The following is an 11,691-nucleotide window of genomic DNA, read 5'->3' as shown; positions in this document are numbered from 1 at the left end:
AGGGAAATTATCATTACAACACTTTTATTTTGTCTTATGTTCATCCAACCACTATAAAATTTTAACATGTACTTTGCACTACATTTTTTTTCACATTTGTATCAACTAGTCACTTTTGCATTAACACTATTAAATAATTTTAATAAAATGACAATTTTACTCCCAAATAAATTAAAAGACCATTTTCTTTTATAAAAACTTTAAAAAATATATATAATGATAAAAATATCCTTAAATTTAATAAAAATAAATCCCAAAATTAGAATTTTTTAATAAAAATTATTTTAATATAAAACTATAATTATAAAAATAATTACAAAATTTTGGGATTTAATAAAAATCCCCTAAATTATTAAAATTTTAGGATTTATTCTTTTAAGAAATAAATTCAGTTATTTTAATAAAATTTTACAAAGTTATAATTTTTTAATAAATAAATTCATTTATTTATATTAAAATTTTGTAATATTATAATTTTTAATAAAAATAATTATTAAAATTTTGTAAAATCTAAATTTAGTAAAAATCAGTTGAGCACCTCTATTTGAGATTTATTTTTTATTAAATTTAAGGATATTTTTATGATTATAATTTTTAATTTTAAAATTTTTTATAAGATAAAATGGTATTTTAATTTATTTGGGGGTAAAATTGTTATTTTATTAAAATTATTTAATAGTGTTAATGCAAAAGTGGCTAGTTGATACAAATGTGAAAAAAAATGTGGTGCAAAATACATATTAAAATTTTGTAGTGGTTGGATGAACATAAAACAAAATAAAAGTGGTACAATGATAATTTTCCTAATAATAATCAATCGTCTCATATCTAGAGCTGCTACACCATTTCTTCAAAGTTTATTACAATAGGTCAAATTCAATTATCAAAATAAAATAAAATACAGAAACGACACTTAAACAGTTAAACCTGATTTTTTTTGTTTGGGGGGGGGGGAATCTAATGAGAATTTTAAAAATAGGAAAGAAATTGTCAATAGCAATCTGATACCCAAAATCTTAAAAATAGGAATTCTGAATTTCACGACAGCCCATATTCTCTCTTCTTTCGACAGCTTCAAAAAATAAAGGAAAATGCTACTTACCCCGAGTCAAGCCTCGGGTCAAACCCCGAAAACAACAAACGACGTCGTTTTAATTCTTTTTTTTTTATTTCATTCTCCCTAAAACGACGTCGTTTTAAGGAAAAAAAATCAACAACAACCCTACTCCTTCACTTCATTCTGTTCGTCTCAACAAATTGCTTTCTCTTTCTTTGTCTCACAGCCCCTCCTATTTCTCTGTTTCTGTTCCCCTTCGTTTCAGCTTGGTTAAAACAAAATCAACAACAACTCAAAATTGCTTTCTCTCTTCATTTTCTCTTCGTCTCACAACAGCCTGAAATTGCAGTAATTAAACTTGTAATCTAAGCATATGAGAACGAACTAAGAAGTGTTTTTGCTGAGAGAAATGAAGTGCTTTTCATTTTGCAAAGAAGAAGATGCATGTGTGCATGTGAAAATCCAATGACACGTTGCTGGTAATGTGAATAAATGTATATGGATCTAAATCTAAGAAGTGCTTTTCCTCGGCTCGGGTTGAAGAATGTATAGCACAAAGTTGCTCTCTAATGTGACATGACCCTTTTTTTTTCTTCTCTTTTTTCCCTTTTGAAACTATTCAAGAAGAGTCAAAATGGTGAAGAATCTCAAGATGAAAGGGTTTTACAGTGCTTGGGATTGGTTCTGAAATGAAGATGAAGAGAGAACAATTGGAGCTGATGCTAATTAAACCAAACATCGTTTTATCGAGAACAAAAACGAAAAAAAAGGAAACGACGTTGCTTCAATTACTTTCGGGGTTTGACCCGGGATAAATAGCATAACTAAAAAATAAATTATACGACTATACGTGAGAATCACTGTAGTTCAACCTACGGACCCCAAGGTTGAGGTCCTGCTGATGTTGTGTTCGATGATGTTACATGCCAAGAAGCAATTATTTGTTTGAAGATACCATCTTATCATGTGAAGCTTTCAATTGGGCCAAAAGAAAAAAAAACAAAAAAAAAAGAAAGAAAAAAAAAACAACAAATATTAAACACAAAAGTTAATGTTTAGCAAAACAATTAGATTAATCAAATAAAAAAAAAACGTTTTTACCTCTATTCCTTTAAAAACGAATTCTTCTCATCTCAATATGCTGAAAGAGTGAGACATCTTTCACCACCGATCGCCGCAGCTTCGGTCGCTAATGACAGTCCCAGTTAGTGTTGCCTTAACTCTTCGTGAGCCTTTTTATAATAATAAAAAGAGTGAGATATCTTAATTTATTATGTCACTGAGCGATGAATTTTATTATGAAATTACAATAAATTCTTGAGTAGGACTTATTAAATATAGTATTAATATATCACTAGATCTTATATGAGGATCCTCTGCTCTTATATATGATAGAATACCATTAGACTGTCTCATCAACTAAGCAGACAGTTCCACATAAGTCTTTTCCCTTCAAAGATATATATAAAGACAAAAGATCTTCTTCAACATTTCGTATTAACATTTAATTCTTTAGGATCAACCCACGTCACCTACAAAATGACCCAAAAATCTTAAAACTTTACGTTCATTTTTATTAGAACTTTGAAGACGTTGTCAAGGAGTTTGAGTAAATAATTGTTTTGTTTTTCTTATCTTGTGATGAAATGTTTAAATCAAAACTTGTTCATTAATGCAAGATTACCTCAAGAGACGAGTGAGCATTTGATTGGATTAGAAGGATATTGTTTTAAAAACTAAGGAAAAATGATATTTTGGTTAAGAGAGAAAAATTTTATGTTATTTTATTTATTTATTTATCTATTCTTTTGGATATATTATTTTTGATATCAGTGACATCCCATCTGTCAAGATATTTTATAGTAAATTGCATGAAAAGAAAATCTCATACGGGACCAAACGTTAGAAAATTTTCTTTAAGAAATTATTTAGTATGTCTTGAAATTTTTATTTCTCAAAATTTCTCATAAATTAAATACTTAATCTGGTAAATTCATCTAATGGTTCGTTAGCTTAAATAAATTGCGTAATACAAAAACTTATTTCCGTAATTTGTGCTCTTTAAAAAATATTTTATTTATGAATAAATTGACCAAAGATTGAGTCATTAAAGACTACAATCTCCTACTCCTACTCTCCTTGTTTATTTCACAAGAAATCTCTTATCTGAAAGATTGTATAATTATAATTAATGATCTTTGAAAAAATAAAGCACAACAACTGCTGCAAATGAAAAAAAAAAGGGGATAATAGCATAATGAACCCTAACTTCTTACAGTTATCATTTCACCCTCGAAACTTATTCCTTTTAAAGTTAATATCCACTTCAAGAGGTCACACAGTGTGACTCACACCAACCCGAATGTCCCCTTACCCTTAATGATACTTTAATCTCAAGGTACATAGTCTCAGATTGTGTTGCTCTAAATTTAGTATTATAGGGACATTTCGGTCGTTTCATTTGGGTTGGATATCTTTTCGTTAATTACAAATAAATAAAATAATATATTTTTTTAAGAAAAATTAAGAAAGTAGGGATGTAGTGTTTATTACCCCATTAGAGTAGATGCAATGATATTTTCCCTTCACATTTTTTGTGAACTCACCCTACTTCAAAAAATAATTACAAAAGATTTGCATAACTCTTAAGAAATTTAAAAAAGAAGACGTTTGGACAATTAATCAATTATATCAACTAAATTAATTTCTTTATTGTCTTAAGTGTCTTGACCACCTTTGACCACTAAATTACTCTTAACATAAATTTAATTTGATTATTTTACTCTTATATCATAATATGACTAAATTCCTAAAAAAAGAAAAAAAACAGAAAAACACATGCTTTGTGCCATCATAATTTAGTTTTTTTTTAGTTTATAACCTATAAAATCTAATGTTTTTAAATAAATCCAATAATTTCTAACACTACGAGTATAAATGACATAAATTTGATAGCCCATAAATTTCATATCACAAAAATATTTACTAATTCAATTAAATTAAATAACTATACTAATAAGGTAGAATGACATAAAATCTTGAATTTTGTAGAAAGTAAAATATTTTTTCTAGTAATTAATAATTTCGTGTATATTTTGGTACATTTAGCTAGGAAGAGAATTGCCGGATAGCAGACTATAGGGCTGATAAGACGAGCGCCGCCCCAGACCAACCTTTATTGAGCACTTTATCAATATTCAATAATCTTGATCCGGCTTTGCCTGCCAAATTTCTTTTGTCTCACGTAATGCATGAACGTGACATGACATAAAAACGAAATAAAAACTTGTTCATTGTGGGGATACTGAATCATATCACGCATAAGAAATTAGAATAAAGAAATTATGATTTGAAAAGTATATGTTTGTCCATTTAGAAATAGAAAAATTATAGCCTGTCCTGTCGGTGTCGCAATATTCATAAACTGCATGTTTCTTGAGAAAAGAAAATTGCTTTCCAATTGGTTAGTTCAAGTCCGATGGGGAAAAATAACGATAAGAAAGTAAAACTTTCAAAACTACTTGTTTCATGTGGAAATCGTTGTCATGACACTATATGATTGCTAACTATAATGTTATAAAAAATGATGAAAGTGCTTTTCTAAAAACCCACTTTTATGCTAAAATAATTTCATATCTTCGAATTACATATTGAAAGTAAATGAAAAATATATATACACTTTCGAGAAAAAAAGGAGTACTCATAAATAGATCCGCTATAAAATTGATATATTCATATTTTTATAAGTTACGGATGTCTACACTAAATAATAATTATTTGACCATGAGCCAAAATTAATTTCAATTTCCAAACACGTCCTAATTAAATTATCTTCGTTTTCATACTATATGAGGATGATAATGATCATTATCATTTGACCAAGAGAACTTTTGATATAGAGAGAACAGGGATCTAATTGTCAATAGTTTTAATATTTATCATTTCTGTTCATATAAATTATTCATTCATGGCCCCTATGGTACGTAGGTAGAAGAGTCAAAAGTCTTGAAACAGCTGCTCAACAACACAACAATGTTGACCGATTGACATAATTAAATTAAAGACGCCATGCATGTTCGCAAACAAAAGAAAAGTAATAATAAGACTGTTAGATTTCTAGCTTTACCCAAATTATTTAATATTACAATTAGGGTTTTCGATTTATGATTATAGTCAAATCAGAATTAGGATTATATCGAATCGCTACAGTGTAAAAAATTAATTATTTTTAACAATAAGAAATAAATTAATTCTAAATCTATAGTGCAATAAATAAATTAATTCCAAAGCCATTTCTCTTAGATCTTCTTTCTCTCTCAATATTTCTTCTCTCTTTTGTCTATGAATTCTCAATTTCTTCCCTATTATTCTTCTTGATATTCTAAAATATTTACTCTAATCTGGCCTATAAACCCATTAAAGTCCATAATATACATATTCCAAATAAAAGTGATGATTTAAAAATTTTGTTTTTTCATGCGTCAATGGCGGCTTTCCACTTCTTCCAAACAACACGCTAACGAAAATACACGCTAATTTAATTGGACCATTTCAAAGAACCTAGACTTGTGCACAAAGCCTGGAGAAAAAAATAATAAGTCCGAAACAACAATGAAGACACAAAACACAAGCTGCTTAATCTTTTGAGTCATCTGATTCATCGATTGTTATATATAACCACTTTGTGTGTGTTTTTTTTTTTTCTCTGCTTCTTCATAAAATCCCTTGATTAAGCGATTTGTTTGTCTATAAAACATGTTCATTTACAGGCTACTTAGCCGTCGTGTCAAATCAGCTATACTGGCACTTGTTATTTTTATTGCTACATTCTTCATCATCTATGAAGATACTGTGATCATTTCTAATGATTCTCTTCACTCTGCTGCTGCTGCTTCGAGGGCTATAAAAGTTTTGGAGAAGTTCCAAATAAGTAATAGGCCGCTCTTGTCAATACAAGAAGAGACAGACAAAGCTGATAGCGGAAGTTGGAATTCTTTAAAGCCTCCGTTTAATGTCACAGAAGATGAAAGAACTGCTTGGTTTCGGAAAAAGCTACCGGAGTTTGATATTCTTAAATCGGATAATTTAACAGAGCAATTCCACGGCCGTGTTCTTGAATTTTTTAGCCACGAGTGTGAGCTTCAAGCTTTCATGACATGGATTTCGCCGGCGAATTTGTTCGGGAAAAGGGAGGTTTTGGGCTTGGAGAGCTTCTTCAAGGCTCATCCGAACGGATGTTTAATGATTCTGTCGAGAACTCTCGACACCCCAAGTGGGTACAGAGTTTTGAAACCGTTGCTTGATGGAAAGTTCAAAGTTGCTGCTGTGACGCCCGACTTGTCGTTTTTGTTCAGAAACACTCCAGCTGGAGCTTGGTTTGATGAAATGAAGAGTGGGAATAAAGACCCTGGTGAGATTCCATTAGCTCAGAATCTATCTAATTTAATAAGGCTCGCTGTTTTGTACAAGTATGGTGGTGTTTATTTGGACACAGATTTTATACTCTTAAAAAGTTTTGAAGGGTTGAGGAATTCAATTGCGGCACAGAGCATTGATGTGGTGTCAGGAAATTGGACTAGACTGAATAATGCTGTGCTCATTTTTGACATGAACCACCCACTTCTTTTCAAATTCATTGAGGAATTTGCTGCCACTTTTGATGGAAACAAATGGGGACATAACGGCCCTTATTTGGTTTCCAGAGTAGTGCAGAGAGTACAAACTAGGCCTGGTTATAATTTCACAATCTTGCCACCGACCGCCTTTTATCCAGTTAACTGGAACAGAATTGGAGGGCTTTTTAAGGTGCCTCAAAACCAGGCTGATTCCAGATGGGTAAATGCAAAGCTGCTTCAGTTGAGCAGAGAGGCTTATGGAGTTCACTTGTGGAACAAGCAAAGCAACAGCATCGCCATCGAAGAGGGCAGTGTAATGGGGAGAATGATCTCACAGCATTGTGTCATTTGTGATCAAATTTACAGCTCTTAGAAGAAGATTTTTCAGGCTGAAACAGGTGATGCTTCTGCTTTGAAGTTAACAGACACATAGGGTACATATTATATACTCTGTCCTTGATAGGCCCTGCTAGGGGTGGGGCTAGGGCTAGCTAATTCTTATTCCTTTGTTTAATTAGTTTACTGATCCCAATGTACATGAGATGTGTATTATTATTTGCAAATCTTACACAGAGCAAAAAGAAAAGAAAAAATAATGTCTGTATTTTATGTATTTGTATAGGATTACAAGGGTACAAAAATAGCGTTACATTTTTCTACCACAAATCATAATCTTTAGTCTTCTTAATCTCAGCCTAAATCTAAATCCTCTAAATCTCCAAAAACCAAAACCCGGCAATCTTCTAAACGACTTTTTTCTCCTCAATTTCCGGTGGCTTCCAATTATTTCTTTCTTGTTCTTCAAGTCAGGATCTTCCTTCCTGAAGCTACTACCATCAGAAGCAAAATTACTTAACCCCTCATTGCTGGGATCAAATCTTGGCCGTCCGATCTGCTTGATTGATTCCCATGGATCATAAGCTTGTTCATCGTCAGCATCACTGCCCCATAATAATATAGGCTTTGTCACAGGTGATCCACTGTAATTATCAAAATAAGTACTCAAACTTGTATGTTCCATATCAAACAATCTCCTTAAAGAACTGCTTCCACCTTTCATTAAATCTAAAAAAGTGCTTTTCTTGCGACATGAAGATAAAGACGAACATGAAGCTGATGAAGATGATAGCGACGACGACGATGAAGAAGACCAATACAAAGATTTCTGATGCTCTATTATGTGCCTGATTTTTTCCCTTTGAGCTCCTGTCAACCAACAAATCTCCTCATCATCTTCTTCTGTAATCTCTGATTTCATCATTAGCTAAGCGGGTAATTTTTTTTTTCCCTTTTTTGGGTGACTAAGAAACAGAAAATAAGAACAAGGGGAAATCTGAAAATATTCCCTTTGTATAAAAATAATTGCAAAAGCTGGCCATCGAAAGCACTTTGTGATTCATTTGTCTTAAGGAATTTGGATTTTTGCATTACAAAAAGACAATACTGGTGCACGTTAGCTTATTCTAGAATCTGAAGGTAATCTTTTAGGTACGCAAGTGTAACTAAAAATATAATATTAGTTAATAATTGAAGCTTACTTTGAAAACCAGCTTGCCAGCCAATCTTAATAATAAAAGTGTGCACCAAACAAGTAATTACTCGAATGATTTATTCTAAATATGTTTGATTGTATAGTAAATGATCTGTACACATATAATGAATGCTCTTCTTAGACTACAAAAATTATATTTGAAGAAACATGAATCCAAGTTGATATTTATTATTTATAAGAGAAAGTGTTTAAAGTCTAATTTTTTTCTTTTTTACAAACAGTGACATTTGATTGACTTGTTCGTTTCTAAATATTAAGTAATTTTTTTTCATTAATATTATCATTGTTTTTTTAATTACGTATTCAAACATAATAAATTAGTTTAAACAGCAACACCAACAACAACAACATCAACAATAGCGGCTTAGTGGTGATGGTGCATGTGGTGGCATGGGTGGTGGGTCAGAGACAAAGTCTTGACAATGGAGGTAGAACAGAAGGATGCTAATAGAACTTTTTTTTTTTAGACACAATAAAATGTATTTCAAAATTTTTCTATTTCCAAATACGACTCACAAAAACTCGTTCTTCTAAACTTCTAATGATTCAATTAGATGCCATCCATACATCAAATGGAAGGATCTCCTCCCCTCTAACATAATTTTGTATCATAAGAGTCTAGAAAATAAATTTTAAATAAGTTATATTTTATGACAAAGTACCATTTTTATTTTTCCTTTAAATGTGAAAAATTCAATTTACAGTATCCCCTAAAGTCTCAAATTTCCCCAGAACAGCCTCTGATTTCAAATGACACAGAATCTAATCTTAAAAAAATTTCTATACACCATCATCATATTCTAAACTAATTTAACACGGAAGATATATTTGTAACAACTCTTTTTATGCAGATTAGGATTACAATTCCTTATCCTATTTAGATTAGTTTTAGTTTAGTTATTGTTAATATTATTTATTTTCTTTTTCTCAATGTTTTAGCAATTAGTTTTCTTTTTCCTTAAGTTTAGGATAATTGCTAATAGTTTAAGATAATTGCTAGTAGCATGAATAGACTTATCGTATAATCTTTGGAAGCAGACTTGCCTTCAATAATATTTTCAATTCTCAAAGCTCTCTATATGAATTTTTAAGTTCAATTAATTAGTTATCGGTATTATATGGAATAAACGAATTTTAACCTCCTAAATCTAAGGGTATTCTTGAGAATCAACATAAATTTAGACTATTCTTTTATTTTAATATTCTAAAGAATTAATGAAATATTTACTTTCACAGCATTACTTTTTGCTTTTTCACGTCTGACTCAACTCAAATAAGCGTTAAACCTAAATTAATGTTAAATAAATTACCATCAAATCTTGATTCTTTGTGCGCAGCCACAACTTTCTCCTTCGCAAAGTCAACGAATACAACATGCATATATACAATATGCAAAACTCGACCCCATGTTCATACAAACTTCCGTTTCATTACAAAAAAGGAAAATGTTGAATTGCAAGGTCTTTGGCCAAACTATCAAATCACCAATTTTCTCGACACTCTCATTCGTTCTAATCGTTTTCGTCATCTATGCATGCAGCTCCATTTATAAAGTTTCTCTTTATCCCTCACAACTTACATCCATTCAAATCAGAGCCCCACAACAAGCAGCTCATAACAATGATGTACAAGCTGCTGCTAACAAAACTCTCCAAGTTCAGGCAACATCTCCTCCTCTCAAAGTTGATCAATCAAGCATCATTGTCGTGTCAAATAATCTGACTGAGCAAATAAATATAGAAGAACTAGAAGAAGAAGAACAAGATGGTGAGGCTCCGGATCCTCTAATTCCACCAGCCAAGGTCACAAACGAAGAAAGAATGGAATGGTTCCGGAAAAAGCTACCCGACCTCGAGGTTCTCAAGTCAACAAACTTGAGTCGATCGTTTCACGACAGGGTCGTGAAATTCTCTAAAAACCAATGTGCAACTCAGTTCTTTATGATATGGTTCTCGCCAGCTCGAACATTTGGGCCCAGAGACTTCTTGGCTGTAGACACTCTAATGAAAGCCAACCCTCAATCTTGTTTAGTACTTATATCCAGATCTCTTGACACACGTCGTGGGTATAAAATCCTGAAGCCATTACTCGACCGTGGGTTCAAAATCCTTACAGTCACTCCTGATTTGCCCTCTCTGGTTAAAGATACACCGGCTGAAGCTTGGCTGAAGAAGATCAAAAATGGAAAAATTGATCCTGGTAAAAATCCATTGTCAATTCATCTGTCTGATCTTATAAGGCTAGCCGTGTTGTACAAATACGGTGGCGTTTATTTGGACACAGATTTTGTAATCCTGAAAGATTTCAAAGGCCTGAGGAATGCTATCGGTGCACAAGGTGTTGATCAGGTGACACATAAATGGACAACATTGAACGGTGCAGCTATGGTTTTTGACAAGAGGCATCCAATTTTATTCGACTTTTTACAGGAATTTACTACCACATTTGATGGTAGCAAGTGGGGACATAATGGGCCATACCTACTTACGCGAGTCATTCAACGAGTAGGAAATACACCGGGATATAACCTTACGATTCTGGGACTTAAGGCTTTTTATCCTGTAAATTGGATTCAAATAAACGGATTTTACAAGAAACCGGTATCGGAGGAAGAATCAAAATGGGTGGAAGAAACGGTGCTTGAGCTGAATAAGGAGACTTATGGATTACATCTATGGAACAAAATTACAAGGGAATTAGTTGTTAATGAGGGAAGTGTTATAGATAGATTGATTAAATCTCACTGTCTCATTTGCCGAGACGCCTATAATTCTTAAAGAATTTTTTTTAATGTGATTGCCAATAGCCTTTAAATTATTTGATTAAACAATTTGTAAATTTTTGTTGCTTAAAAAAAAAACTTATTAATGTGCATTTCATATTTCCAGTTCATGTTAGCTCATGTATATATAGTTTTTTTTCCTACACACATCTCAATAAGTGCAAAAAAATCAAAATTAAATTAGGTATACGGTACATACAAACAATCAATTCTAAAAGGTTATATATATATATATATATATATAAGAAATAAATGAGAAAAATAAATCTTAAAAACGGAGCAACCGCGTTGTTAATTATTGGAAAAGTCAACTAGAGATAAGAATCAATAAATTCTTTTGGTGGATTATAATTAAATAGAAAGGACAAGAGAACGAGAGAGATTTAATAACTAACATGAAGTATGAACTTTTTAAGCATTGCGTAACTTATACAAATAGTACAAATTTCCATAAATAATGATCATAAAAGTTGGCAGTCGATGCCTCAGTCATACATGGTTTCCTGTCGATGTCATTTGGGGAATAAACCTTACAAATATCAATTAATTAGAAGTTAAATTAAATTAAGGATCCCAAGAATAACCAATAATATAATCATCAAAGATTCGATGACGGGAAACTAAGCAAAAGTATGGTACTCTTTGATTAATGGAACTCGGGGTAAGCATACGGGGTCAACAGCAA

General features: G+C 31.6%; 2 protein-coding genes across 3 annotated transcripts; both read left to right on the top strand.

Moving 5' to 3' along the window:
• Window positions 1-5,662: 5,662 nt before the first annotated feature.
• On the top strand, window positions 5,663-8,019 carry LOC18039740 (lactosylceramide 4-alpha-galactosyltransferase). Of its 2 annotated transcripts, none has more exons than XR_002904805.1 (2): window positions 5,663-7,644; window positions 7,768-8,019. XR_002904805.1 is itself a non-coding variant. In XM_006429269.2 (2 exons), exon 1 carries the CDS (start codon window positions 5,813-5,815, stop codon window positions 7,043-7,045), a length of 1,233 nt encoding a protein of 410 aa, XP_006429332.1. In that variant the 5' UTR covers window positions 5,663-5,812; the 3' UTR covers window positions 7,046-7,070; window positions 7,768-8,019. The 2 variants fall into 2 exon arrangements, 1 of the variants encoding a protein (XP_006429332.1); XM_006429269.2 differs by having other exon boundaries at window positions 5,663-7,070.
• Window positions 8,020-9,669: 1,650 nt separating this feature from the next.
• Window positions 9,670-11,001, top strand: LOC18039438 (uncharacterized protein At4g19900). The gene has a single exon (XM_006429267.1). The coding sequence runs from the start codon at window positions 9,670-9,672 to the stop codon at window positions 10,999-11,001; it is 1,332 nt and encodes a 443-aa protein (XP_006429330.1).
• Window positions 11,002-11,691: the final 690 nt, after the last annotated feature.

This window comes from Citrus clementina, unplaced genomic scaffold (assembly GCF_000493195.1).
Source record: "Citrus clementina cultivar Clemenules unplaced genomic scaffold, Citrus_clementina_v1.0 scaffold_6, whole genome shotgun sequence".
In the NCBI taxonomy this organism is placed as follows: Eukaryota; Viridiplantae; Streptophyta; class Magnoliopsida; order Sapindales; family Rutaceae; genus Citrus; species Citrus x clementina.
Note: the sequence above shows the minus strand (reverse complement) of the source record. Positions and strands in the feature narration are given on the sequence as shown.